Raw genomic sequence first — 13,573 nt, 5'->3', positions numbered from 1 at the left:
CACTGCCCCATTTTATTAATCTTTGGTTGCTGCACATGTATAGTCAAATGCTTCACATTACAAGGGCAGCAATGAATCATTTCCTCGGATGGCAAACAGAGCTGCCTGCTGGAATAACTGTTTACTTCTAGTCTATCGTATTGAAAATCCCTATCTCAGGCAACAAAAATTTAAAGGAAATTGCTTCTTGCCCTCTGCAGCACACAGTATTCACATTTTCATAGAATCATAGAATCAGTCAGGGTTGGAAGGGACCACAAGGATCATCTAGTTCCAACCCCCTTGCCATGGGCAGGGACACCTCACACTAGATCAGGCTGGCCAGAGCCTCATCCAGCCTGGCCTTAAATACCTCCATGGATGGGGCCTCAACCACCTCCCTGGACAACCCATTCCAGGGTTGTTGAGCCATGTCCAAATAAAAAGATAGCAATTTTGAAAGCAAAAGAAACTTTGCATTCTAGATCTCTAGGCACAAGTGCATAGGTATACATAACACAAAATCTTTGCTTAAGTACTACTTTCAGCATTAGATTTTCACCAAAGCCATATAGCAGATACTGTTTGGTAAGAGTTTGGTGAGGAAAACTAGAATTCATTTTGTCATGAAGTAGCAGTATCTTCAGTTGTGTACTACTATTACTAAAGAACATGCAAGTGTCTTTAGCAACAACATTGCAGTGTGCATAGTAAGTGTCCTGATCCCAGTGTTTTCCTAAAATGGGCTTTGACTAGAACTGGAGTTAAATCACACAGCACTTACAAGACAAACAGGCAATCAGGCCCAGTCAGCATGGTTTTATGAGGGCAGGTCCCGTCTGACTAATCTTATCTCCTTCTACAATAAGGTGACCTTCCTAGTGGATGAGGGAAGTGCCATGGACATTGTCTACCTTGGGCTTTAGCAAAGCCTTTAACACTGTCTTCCACAGCATTCTCCTTCAGAAACTCATGGCACAAGGCTTGGATGAATGCACACTGCACTGGGTAAAAAGCTGGCTGGATGGCCAGGCTGTAATGGAGTTAAATCTGGCTGGTGCCCAGTCACTAGTGCTGTTCCCCAGGGTTCAGTATTGGGGCTGGTTTTCTTTAATATCACAGTACACAGTACAATGACCTGAATGAAGGGAATTGAGTGCACCCTCAGTAAATTTGCAGATGACACCAAGCTCAGTGGCTGCAGTGATCTGCTAAAGGGGAGTCTCTGCAGCAAGATCTGTACAATAAAATTAGCCTTGATCCCTTGGTCTAAATTTAACAAGGCCAAGTGCCAGGTCCTCCACCTGGGTCATAACAACCCCCATGGCAAACTACTGATGTGGGGTTGTATGGTTGGAAAGCTGCAACTCTGAGAGGGACCTATGGTATAGGTTGACACTCAACTAAATGAATGTGCAGTGTTCCCCGGTGGCCAAGACAGCCAGTGGCATCCTGTCTTGTATTAGAAACACTGTAGCCAGCAAGAACAGGGAGATGCGCTCAGCACTGGCAACGCCACACCCCTGTTACTGTGCTCGCTTCTGGGTCATTAACCACAGGAAGGACATCGAGGTTCTGGAGTGTGTTCAGAGAAGGGCAATGAGGTTGGTGAAGGGCTTGGAGCACATAACCTCTGAGGAGCATCTGTGGGAGCTGGGGTTGTTCAGTCTAAAGAGAAGGCTGAAGTGAGACCTCATTTTTCTCTACAAGTACCTGAAGCGTCAAGCAACAGGAGTAGAAGAAATGGTTTCAAGCTGCACGAGGGGAGGTTCGGGCTGGATGCTAGGAATGCTTCTTCACAGAGAGGGTTATCAAACATCAGAATGGTCTGCCCAGGGCAGAGGTGGAGCTGCTGTCCCTGGATGTGTTTAAGCAGCATGTGGGCCTGGTGCTTAGGGACAAGGTTTAGGATTGACCCTACAGAGCTGGACCAAAGGTTGGACTGGATGATCTTTGAAGTCTCTTCCAAGCAGATGTTTTCTGTGATTCTGTAAATTGTGTTATTCATATACATTTTTCTTTCCTAGTCAGTAAGAAGCTAAAAGTTAAGGAAATAAGTTGAGTGCTAACAACTCCTTTTTTAACCTGAGGGTCATATATCCTATGAGGAAACGCGAGAAATACAGCACTGGAACTTGACAATTACAAGTGTCAGCAGTATCAGCTACAGCCTGCAGTCAAACTCCAGCCATCAGTGATCAGTCATGTGTTTTGTAGTACATCATATATTTCATTAGAGATCAAACAAGCCTACTGCTCTGGACAGTTTAGTGATGTCACAAAATTAGGTGATTATAAAGCCACAAATTACATAACTAATTTTGAAACAAAGTTTTTCAAAAGGTAAGTGTGTTGAACACTTTGCTGGGCAAACCAGGCAAGAACTAAAACATCTACTGCCCACGATGTTCCTTCTTCACTCCCACCTTATTGTTCCCATTGGATTCTATAGCATTTTCAAGCACAGAACCTCTGGATTAGTTTTGTGCACAGGCAGAGCTGGGCTTGAGAGAAATAAGCAAAAAACTTCAACATTAACATTCTTGCCTTCAAATGTCTGTAAAACCAAATGAAAAGTCTCCAATGAAATCACAGGTGACAGATCTGCTTGTATTACTTGAGGACTTGGCTTTGTATCTCCCATTTTCATTCATTCATGTGTATTCTCTCAAGGTAAACCTGACACTTCAGTATCAGAGCCAGTTCAACTTCCTGAGTGTTTATCACTCAAAGATGTTCTTAGTGCAGTAAGAGCATATGGTCAATCCATTCTATTGGGTTTCAGTTATATTCAGAAAAGGATTCTGGACAAGGTTCATGAACCATAGCATTATGATGCAGCTGAATAGATGATGTAAGAATAGGCAGTTACAGAACTAATATGACTTCAGAGTAACTTCTTTGATCCCAATCAGAAATGCATTATGAATAGTTTTTCTTAGAAGTTTTACAACAAAGGTAAGGACTCCAGTACCAAAACTTAGGAAGAAATACTTTATTTTCATAGCTACAGTTCACAAAGCCCTGAGGAGACTGCTCCCTAAATCCCCAAGATATCTGCAGCAAACAAGGTGAAAAGCACTCTGTGCAGAAAATTCCTGGTAGTACTCTTGGCAGAAAACAAGATGCAGTACAGACAGGCAACTTAACTTACTCAGGTCACGCTTACCTTTGGAACACTCTTAACTTTTGGCAGCAACTATGAGGAAATACATGATTTTCCCTGGCAGGTATCCCCAGTTTTTGCTAGCATATAAGCTCAGACACACTTTGTTCATCACAAGTCACACAAGCACTGTCCCACTGATGAAAAATGGGAACAGAATTAATACTAAGGCTTCAGCCAGAGCTGAAGCTTTAAACTCCTCAGTCACTAAGCACACAAAGTTACCAATGACCAAAGTTAATCTTTCTTTTCAAAAAGAAAGAGCTCGATACTCTTCAATTAAAATACATTTCTAGTAAGTAAACACATCAGAATCAAAATTGGAGGGAGCAGACTGAAACACCAACAGACATTTTTGCTTTAATCCTCCTAGAGAAGGATTGGTTATTTCTAATGGCAGTTTGATCAGTACAGAAGATCCCCACAAACTAAAAGCTTTTGCCTTAGTTATTAGCTAGGTAGTACAATACATTCAGGAAGTCCTTTTATCAATTTGGCATTTTTCAAGTACCTATCAGCTGGTCCTTCTACAGATTGCAAATGGAGTGCTATTGAACATTCTGCTTGCAGAGTGTTAAATCAAAATTCATCTCTTCCAGTCCAGAAAAAATACTGAGGATCCTATTTTGCTGAAATCTACTGTCTAACTCAGGTATTTATATTAACTTCTCTAAAATGAAAGCACTATGAAAGACTTATTTTCTATTTAGCAATATCACACCTTCTACTGATAATGATAGATTTGGGTTGTGCTACTGATCATTTAGACATCTATGAGATCTTAAAAGAATAAAACCTGAATAATTAAAATACATACTAACTGGAAAAAAACATCACGGAAGCCAAAGGAAAAAAAGAAAAAAGAAAAAGGCTTTAACACATTTCACTATTTTGTGCAGGTAATTGTTTAACAGACTACGGCTAACCAATGAAGAAACAGGATACAAATAAAAACATTACAATCTCTCACTTTCTTCTCTCCAGACACTTGACTTGTACTTTGCTGCTAGGCAGTAGTTAAAGAGTTAATCCACCAATACACAATCTAGGCAGAAAATTTTTCAGTTGTGCCACTAAATCGCTAATATCTCATCATTATGTTGTACCACTATTCATATCTTCTTGGTTACTGTAGAGATAGATTTTTAATCCAGGTAATTGGAGTACAGCTGTAAAAACTCAAAACATCCCCAAGCTGCATTCAGGAAACGTCACACGTGGTATCTTTCTATCAAACTGGAATTTGTATTCTTTGCTAGCATTGCAACAAAGAGCAAAATTGTCTCCAAAACTCAATGTATACTAAAAGAAAGATAGTTACACTTTGTGATGACTTAAAAAAAAAATGTCAGTAGGTCCCAAGCAGTAAGATTCAAAACTCTCTAAGCACAGCTTATTTTCCATAGAAAGATATGAGTGGAGATTCTTTTGGGTTGGAATAACTTGTTTACTTGATATCTCAAGTTATGAGCATCTCTTCCTCAAATAACTCCAAAAACAGTCCTTACTGCCCAGAAAGAGCTTGATCATTACAATTAGCTCACGAGCAACAGAAACCAGTACCTGTAGATGCTTACACCTGTATTATAAAAGCTGGTTTGACAAAGGCAGGAAGATGAATTTTGATTTAATTAAAGTCTCACTGTTGTGAACAGAACTGAAGCTTGCATTTTGTTTGCTGGCAGAAAGAAAAAATATTCAATTCACAGGAGCGTGTGTAACAAAACCAAACATGCAATCTACTGCTTTCAAAACTTTTACTGCAACATAACATCAAAGTGAACACTTTCCCCAAAAGAAAAGATGTAAACAGAGTGGTAATTTTACCTGTATGTATATAGCTTCTCAGATCATTTGAAGGGGGGAAAAGGTGGAGCTGACATTTCTCAGTGATCAAGACACTTGGAAATCAAATGGGTTTTCATTTGGGAAAAAAAAAAAAAAGCCAACATTGTTTTAATCCAGCTTTAAACAAAATACTGTGCTTCTTGCCCTACCTTCACACATCTGAAAAAGCAAAATGACTGCCCAGGTTTTGGTATTCCTTTGTATGTTTACTCAGATTTTTTTGGATTTCACAAAGATGATATCCAGTGTTGCCATAAAATACAGAATGTAGAATCTAGATAGCACAGGCTACTTCCAATACCAATATTAAGCAGAAAAGACCACGAAGCAGGGCATTACACTACATTTCTGGAATTAGTATGGTCAGAGTGAAAACCTGCAAAAAGGTAACCTACAGTTTATAGAAGAATTTAATTATCTGCAGAAGCTGATTTTTGGTTGCATATTATTTTACACTGTGTGATTTTTCTGCATCTGCTAATTTAAAGCAGACAGCTTGATGCTTTCTTTGCTTTGTTTCCTATGTTCTTTTCTCCTCCCTTCCCCATATACCAAGTATTATGAATATAAACCACAACATCCCAGACAATCCAGTGAACGAAAGTAGTGTAATGCACTGGTGTGAGGTGTGAAATTAAAAAAAAAGAAAAGATCTCTCAGTCTTCATCAAAGTTCTGCTGTAGGAGAAAGTTGGCAGCCAAGTTTTCATTCTTCTCACACGCAAAATATGCCTGTATCACAAGTCCTTCAGGAAATCCTAATGCCTTCAACTGAAGAAAAGAAACACATTTAGAAAGTATGTTTTGTATGTTAAACTTCTTTGTATGTCTACTATCTTGAGATGGCACTTAAGCAATTAATGCCTTCTTAAAATAAACATTGCTACCCAGCTCAATGCAGCAGTTAGAGAGCAAAGAATGAGAAGGTGTTGCTCCTGTCTTTAAGCAAGCAGAACCCTCACTTGAAAAAGTAATTTGAATTAATGTAACAAAGCACTGTCAAACACTTCACTTTTCTTTCACTGCCAGAGTAAGTCACTGCAACAGACCTGGGTCACAATGATGTCAGGAAGCATCGGTACATTGCGCTGCTGCAGGAGAACACTTTCAACAATGCCCATTTTAAACTATGGATTATACAAAGCTCAGGATTTTTAACAGAAGCTGCCTGCAACAAAAGCTTCCAGGCTGTGATCACCAGTAGGCAGCCCAACCCACCACATTAAACCACACTTTCAATTATTCCAACTGGGCTTAGATTTCTTAGAAAACAGACTACATGCTGTGGCCAAGAGAACTAAGTTATGCGCAATCTGGTTTTCAGAAGTCAAGTAACTAGTTAATGCCTGGGACACTATGACAATGGAGAATGAGAATACTACAGAAGAGCTTATTACTAAGCTCAGGGGAGTGAGCCTACACTTAAAGACATTCAGCAAACCAATCCTGTTTTAACAAAAACCAAGAATATAAAGATTTTGTTAAAATCCCCACAGCACCTGCAAGGTATTTTACATACAGGGCAGATCTAATCTCTGCAGTCAGCTGTGTCCTATTATCCTTTATCAGCCATTCTTAGATTCAATTTCATGCTTTCAAACATCATGAAATGTCAGTGTCAGTTTGTAATACACCTAAATTTTGAGGTATATCTTCCACGGAAAGTTGTGTTTTGGAATGGGTTGTAGAAGTAATGCTTTCCTGTAGAAAATCATTTTTAAAAGCAAATGCAGCTGACTAGAGATGATCAGACTAATTTTATTAATTGTCAATTTACTTGAGATCTATCTACCTATATCAAAATGTTCTTTTCTGATGATCTTTACATAAGCTTTTGCTTTGCCAATTGAAAAACATTGTCTTTAACATACAAAACCACTACTGTGGTATGGCATCTTTGCAATTTGTTCTAGGAAAAAAATCTCAGAGGCGTTGCCATCTATGCAAATCCATATTTAGTCAGTGTTACACACAGTATTTACGAATGCAATACTACACCCCCAAGTACATTTTAGTAGAAATGTTTACCTGTATTTTTAGAAAGCTATAATTAATTCTTATGGATAGACAAATAATTGGATTAAGTAGCACCTTAAACTAATCCACTCAACTGTAAGAGCTCTTACTATCCAAATACTCTGCAAACAGTGCTCACAGACACACCTTTGTACCTGGAAACCTATCACAGCACAGTCTAGAACAGTACTGTCTGAGGCTTTTGAAAGAGGAACTATTCCCCCAGTTCCTGTTCCTGAGAGAAAACCATTCACTCATCAGTTATTACAGGCAGCTTCTGACAGTTAAAAAGATTCTGCATCTTCTCAAGACAGATTCAAGGGATTCTAGACTCAACTGCTATAAAGCTAGAAGAGGCATGACTGAAACAAGACTACAACAGCTACAAAATATCAATGTAAAATATCAACAATGATGCAGAACTACTGAGCATAAACAAAGTTTAAGACATGTCTTAAGCATGCACCAGTCAACGCTGGCAACACCCAAGCAATGATTCAATGGCTTACCCTTTCAATAGCTTCCTTTTCTTGAGGTGTTACTTGAATGTAGTTCATATGACCATTTCCAGCTTCCACTACGCCTCCAGTGCTGGCACCATCATCACTGCCACTTAAACCTTGGTGGGACTCTAGAACTGGCTCATTCAACATATGAATAAAATGCTCCTGGTGTTGGCTTATTTGCTGTGATGCATGGAGAAATAAATACATTGAAATAAAGCATGTTTAAACCTGTCAACAGGCAAGTGTTTATTTTCAGTGAGTATGTAGGAAAAAGAATGTATACAAAGAAAAATTACTTCTAGCTAAGAAATGGAACTTCATGTTGGAGTTCAATTGCAGTGACCCTTCCCTCCTCCTGATGCCCTTTGCACCCCTTACACACTCACAATCTTTTCTAATGTCATAGAAAATATGTTCTGTAGAACAACAACTTTGCTGGAAACACAAAACCAGAATGTTGAAACTGCTATTAGCACACTCTCCCACTTAACATCCACATATCCATTTCTTGTACAGCTAAATCAAAATTAGCAGCATTATTTTGTTGTTTTAAGATTCACCTGGAGTAGTTGAGGGTTTTCTCGTCCAATCTGCTGTAGCAATGCTGGTAACAGGGAAGGATTTTGTTGAATAATTTGTCTCATCTGCTGGAACTGAGGCTGATTTCTTAGAAACTCAAGTGGATGTCCTGAAAATCAATGAGGTAATGTGTTTTTTTAAAATTTACCAAGATTCTCAATGAAGTATATTCCTGTATGATATAAGAGTAGACAGAAAAAGGACCTGGAAGCAGACAATACATTCCCCACTGAAGGTCAGAAGAGCTTGCTTCCTCACACCAGCTTCCTCTAGCTTTAAGCAAGAATTATTTCTGCTAAGGTTAAATGATGCATTTTGCTCTCACTCAGCCTTAAGGTCAACAGTCTCTGTCGTTGATCTCCAGCACTTTTCTCTGTATGTTTCACCTCTTGAGTAAACTCACTTAGAGACATTTACTCACTACTGTCTTGCATCTATGCCTACAACAGAGTTCTCTACCTCCTCCAGGTCAGTTCTGTCCTTCTTAAGCAAGTCTCCCCTTCCCATACGATTACATACTGCCTTGAATGCAGCATAATCTGAAAGTTGTCTGAAACACCCCACTCCTCTTTATGGACAATGTCAGGTGCACCTGTCACTATTACTTTTAACACTCCAGCATCTATTAAGGCTTACATCTTGAACACCATCACTGCCACAACCTCAGACAAAGTTTTCCTACTCCTTGCTTATGCTCTTTTCATTTATTTCTTCTTGAGACAGAGGTCTCTCCGGACTCCACGTCTCAGCAGACTCCAATCACTCTGTTCGGTGCTCCACTGCTGAGTGAAGAGCCCTAGGTTATGGATAAGTCTCTCAGGTGCTACACCTCGTGGCCTCACTGCAGGTTTCTCCTTTGCTATTCTAATTTCCATATGGTAAAGGAGTAAGTACAGTGACGGCTGACAGCACACAGCTAGCCACAGAAGTAGGAAGCCAGGGTTTAAGTGGGAGAAAACACACCCTTTTCCATGTCTGTGGTTTTACATTTAAGTCCAGAATACTGCATCAAAGGAATTGTGCAAGTTCACAGAAACTTCATGTTTTATTCCAGGTATACCCACAATGTAGCAAGCCATTCGTTCCAAGCAAGTACCATACTTGAAACTTCCATATTATAGCTCTAAGTCAATTCACTTTTATCAGTTCACACACATGAGGAACTTAAAATTCACTGGAGCAGAGAATGGTTAAGTATGAGTCTTTATCACACCCTTTCAAATATAACCTTTCTTACCTCCTAATGAACTAGTAGTTGTAGGTATAGTTGCTACTGATGCTGCCACTGTTGAAGATTGAGGGGCACCAGTGTTTGATGCTTGAGGGGGTTCAGCCACAGCTTGATTATCTCCTGGGATACCCTAAAGCCACAGTTCACATAATTACCTACAGAATACTAAAGGATTTGTTTTATTGCATGTATTAGCTTTCAGAATGAAGGAAAAAACATAAATGCTTTCACTGCAAATACAAAGCAAGGTGCTGTGACAGGTATGCCTTTACAGCTACAAGAGAACACTGTGAAAAGAGCAATTTATTTTTTACAAGAAAAATACGAGGTCTGTATAGTACTGCATCACTTTAAAATACATTTTGCTCCACAAACAAATGCTTGCTTTGATATTTGATATCAGTGACAAAGTGAAACTAAATGTAGTGTTACAGTCTCTTAGAGTGTTACACAAAAGAGGAACACCATTGTAGTACAGACGATGAGTGAGACTACAGATGCCATACAACCTGGCAAGAAATTAAGAGATATAGGAATATGGCTCCTTGGACCTCTTTTCTCAATGCGACAGCTTGACAGCGCTTATTTAGTGCAGCTTACGTATGAATCGGTCTGTAGGTTATCAAATTTTAGCAGTCCAATAGAAAGTTAGCTTGTATTTTTTTGATTTTCCACACGCAAGCAACTCTGTATAGGAACTAACTGCTCTGAAGGATGAAATGGACACATTGACAAGAAGAACAACTGCAGTGAACTAGAACGTGGGTTACACAACTAATACAGACCTTTCTCCTACACAGAATCTTTCAAACTTACCACCCTAAATCATTTTCTACTGTCACTGAATCCTGCACCAAATGTGTCCTTTCCTTCCCTCTCCCTCAGGCCTAGAAACTTAGGCAGCTTGACGTGGGACAAGCACAAAGAAAGGTTCCTAGACGATTACAGGTCCTGGTGGCACAGGCAAGGAAACCTGGCTGACAGGAACCCCAAAGGGGCAAGTCTTTAGTGAGGACAAAACAAAAAGTGAAAGAGTAAAATGTAGGCAAAATAAAATGCTCACCATTAAAAGGTATTCCACTGCTCTGTCAGGATTGTTGAAGCTTGCCCTCAGCGCTGCAATTACTTGCTCTCGTTCATAGCCCATTGACATGATCTCAGTCACCATATTCTCATATGACTGACCTGTCACTAGAAGTAACAGGACCACCATTGGAAGGGAATAGGAAAAAAAAACCAAAACAACACCACGAAAAAGTTTCAATGGACAGACTTAATTTCTATCCAAATTTGAGTCACTCATTACAGTGTTAAAAATTGCTCATATTAAACTTGCCATGGTTCTCTTTTAACACCTAATATATTCTGGTGGTTTCATTACACATTGGAATGGAGTAGTAGAAAGCAATGAGCACAATGCAACCTTCTACTAAAAGAAGCAGCATTTGTGATACTTGGGATACTTGTGATACAATTCAATGCACTCAATGCTTTCATCTAAGAGCAAGAACATCCTCACAGATACCGTTCAATTCCTAATGCAATCAAGAAGTTTCTTGCAGCGTATGTTTGGAAATTAAACCTTCTAGGTAGAAATCTGCCTGCCAAACTTAGCTACTTAGGTTTGTCCAAATAAAAACTTTACGATGCCATGGCTAGAGAGATAACAAAATAGTGATGACTCTGAATCGTATATTGCTACACGCTCATGATGATGAACAAAGTCATTTAATCAACTTAAAGTGGACTAACTGAAGTCAGACTGGAGACTTAGAAGTTCCATCTAGGCTCTGGCGAATGAGTTAACCTTGTTTAATTAATACTTATTTGACATGACATACATCACATCAAGTCCCCCACCTGCAGCTGCTGGCAAAAAAGGGTATGAACTATATATAAAGCAATTTAAGGACAACTGATTACTACACTAATGATACCATAGTGAAAAATATTACCTCTTTTCATAATCCATTTAATTTCCCTTCCTTAAAAGCAGACAGGTTTAAGAATTAAAAAAAACCCAACTATTCTATTATAAATTGTAACTGAGAAACATCTTAATGGTTATCTTTGTATGCAAAAAATGGGGGTGGGGGTGTGCAGGAACCCAAAACAAACCCAGGCATTCAATGACTATCTCCTTCCTCAGAAAAAGGTATTCCACATCTCAGTGGAACTCTGTTACTGACTCTTAACATTTGCAAGTTAGCAGCAGGAAAAACTGAAAACATTTTTTAAAAAGTAGAGAAAAATACTGCTGGAGCTACTCTGTTAAGACAAGTCACAATTAAAAGAACCAAAAAACCCCAGTAAGTGTCATTCCCTTAGGGAAAACATGTTTAAACTCAAGCCAAGATTAGCACAACCACATAGACTGACAATTTTTAAGGAATGCTTCTAAATAACCAGTGAATGTACGACTGAGGGCAATACACTCAAGAACAAATAATACAACAGCCCTAGCCCGAAGATATTTTTGTATTACCCATAAAGATTTAAAAGAAAATGCATTTACACCTCTTGACTAATTCGAGAATTTCTTGTTCAGACTTCAGACTAATAGTCCTGAGTTTCAGTAGTGCTAAGTTCATGTCTTCATGCACAGCCACAAAATCAACAATTTTATGTGTACTTTCATTATTCCAAAGACATTAACATTTTTTTTCAACCACCTAAACTAAAGATACATACTCCTGCACATATTTTCAGAGAAGCAAAACAGCCAAGCCAGCACCGTGGTTTTGCTGAACCTACTGCTCTCTCACACAGCTCTAGTTTACCCTTGCTACTGCTAACTATTAAAATGTTCAAAGTAAAGAGCAGACAGAACACTTTTTGATCTATCTGCAACTTAAACACTTGCACAGTGCCTTTTCAATACATGCTGGGTATAACAGTACAAAAGATTTGATACAGATAAAAAAAGATGCAAAAAGATCTACTTGCTCTAGATAGACTGCTACATAAGTCACAATTAAAAGCTGAAGAAGGAACATATAGGAATTTAGGAACATATACTGCAGTTACAATCTACTTACACAAGTTATGGAAAAGTAACAGTAATTCAGGAACTGCACACCAGCAATGAGAAGATGTAGACTCAGGCCTATCTCTACATAGTGATACTGGGTATGTTCGTGAGGTCAATGCTGAACTGACTGTGCTCTTTGCTTTCATCTTTCAAATGACATTCTAAAGCTGGATTAACTTTCAAATCTAGTTCATCACATTCCCCACAGTAATTCTTGCCCCACACCCCAAAGAAATCTTAGGCTGCTCTAGTGAAAGGTAGCGTTTCACAGGAGCTGCAAGACATGCAGATCTTCGTGTAGCACAAAGCTACATCAATTTTCAGTGTAGCTAAGAAGAAAAAAACAAAAACCCCCAACTAAGCTGTAGAAACCAACCCCTGTTTTTCAAGTGGAGTCAGGTGTCTTCAGACAATGTAATTGAGAAGCCATAGCAAGAACATGCCTAGGATCCTACTTAGAATGTAAAAACATATTACATAAACTCAGGCAAATTTGGTTTTAGATAGTTTCTAAAGAAAAAAACCCAAGGAGCTCATGCTTACTGCCTTTGAAAATTTTTGGCATATAATCCTTGTAGTATGCTTACACAGAAAATTACACTCAGTGCTTGTTATTCCCCAGCTGTTAGGGACATGACATCAGCTGCCAATCAAAGAAATTTATTTTAAATGGATGGTAAAGTGATGCTCTCCAGCTGCATGAAAGGAGATTATTTTTCGTTGGTTCTAAAGATGACTAAGTGTGATAGTTTGAGGCTAGTCTGGTAAAGTTAATGCTGCGAGGGGGAATTTCAACCTGCCACACCAAGTCAAGATCACCATGTTGGTCGTTGTTAACACGAATGTTTGTGATGACCACACCCCAGCCATCAAGGTACAACGAATGGTTAATGAAACATGCATCAGCTTTGGTGGCAGCACTTTAAAAATGTAACAGAACTCAACTCTGCTATTTCAGTTTATGCACTTCCTCAGCCTTTAACAGTGTATTGTAACAAAATACCTAAACTGCAGTTAAGACTACACCTGGTGGCTACCAAAACCACACTTAAAATATTACTACTGCTCCTGAAACACCTTGGGGTGCTGCATCAAAACACCTGCTTACAGAGGTAAGATGAAAATGAAAATCTATGTTCCACTTATTTCTGTGCCTTAATTTATTTCACTCTAAAATCTCCATTCCTCTAAAAAAAAAAAAAAAAAAAAAGGTAAGTA

At 38.9% G+C, this 13,573-nt stretch overlaps 1 protein-coding gene across 2 annotated transcripts in view; it reads right to left on the bottom strand.

The window, feature by feature from the left end:
* Positions 1-2,991: 2,991 nt before the first annotated feature.
* Positions 2,992-13,573, bottom strand: part of RAD23B (RAD23 homolog B, nucleotide excision repair protein) — a 49,500-nt gene continuing 38,918 nt past the window's right edge. The window contains exons 6-10 of one of the 2 annotated variants that reach the window (XM_054397378.1): positions 10,388-10,515; positions 9,331-9,454; positions 8,075-8,202; positions 7,518-7,694; positions 2,992-5,763 (exon numbers count right to left, since the gene is read on the bottom strand). In XM_054397378.1, coding sequence (XP_054253353.1) covers positions 5,650-5,763; positions 7,518-7,694; positions 8,075-8,202; positions 9,331-9,454; positions 10,388-10,515 — 671 coding nt within the window. In that variant the 3' untranslated portion in view covers positions 2,992-5,649. The remainder of the gene's footprint in view (positions 5,764-7,517; positions 7,695-8,074; positions 8,203-9,330; positions 9,455-10,387; positions 10,516-13,573) is intronic. The other variant, XM_054397379.1, reaches the window with a different exon arrangement.

Source organism: Indicator indicator, chromosome Z (genome assembly GCF_027791375.1).
Source record: "Indicator indicator isolate 239-I01 chromosome Z, UM_Iind_1.1, whole genome shotgun sequence".
NCBI classification, from domain to species: Eukaryota; Metazoa; Chordata; class Aves; order Piciformes; family Indicatoridae; genus Indicator; species Indicator indicator.
The sequence above is the reverse complement of the archived record's forward strand: the minus strand, read 5'-3'. Positions and strand labels throughout refer to the sequence as shown.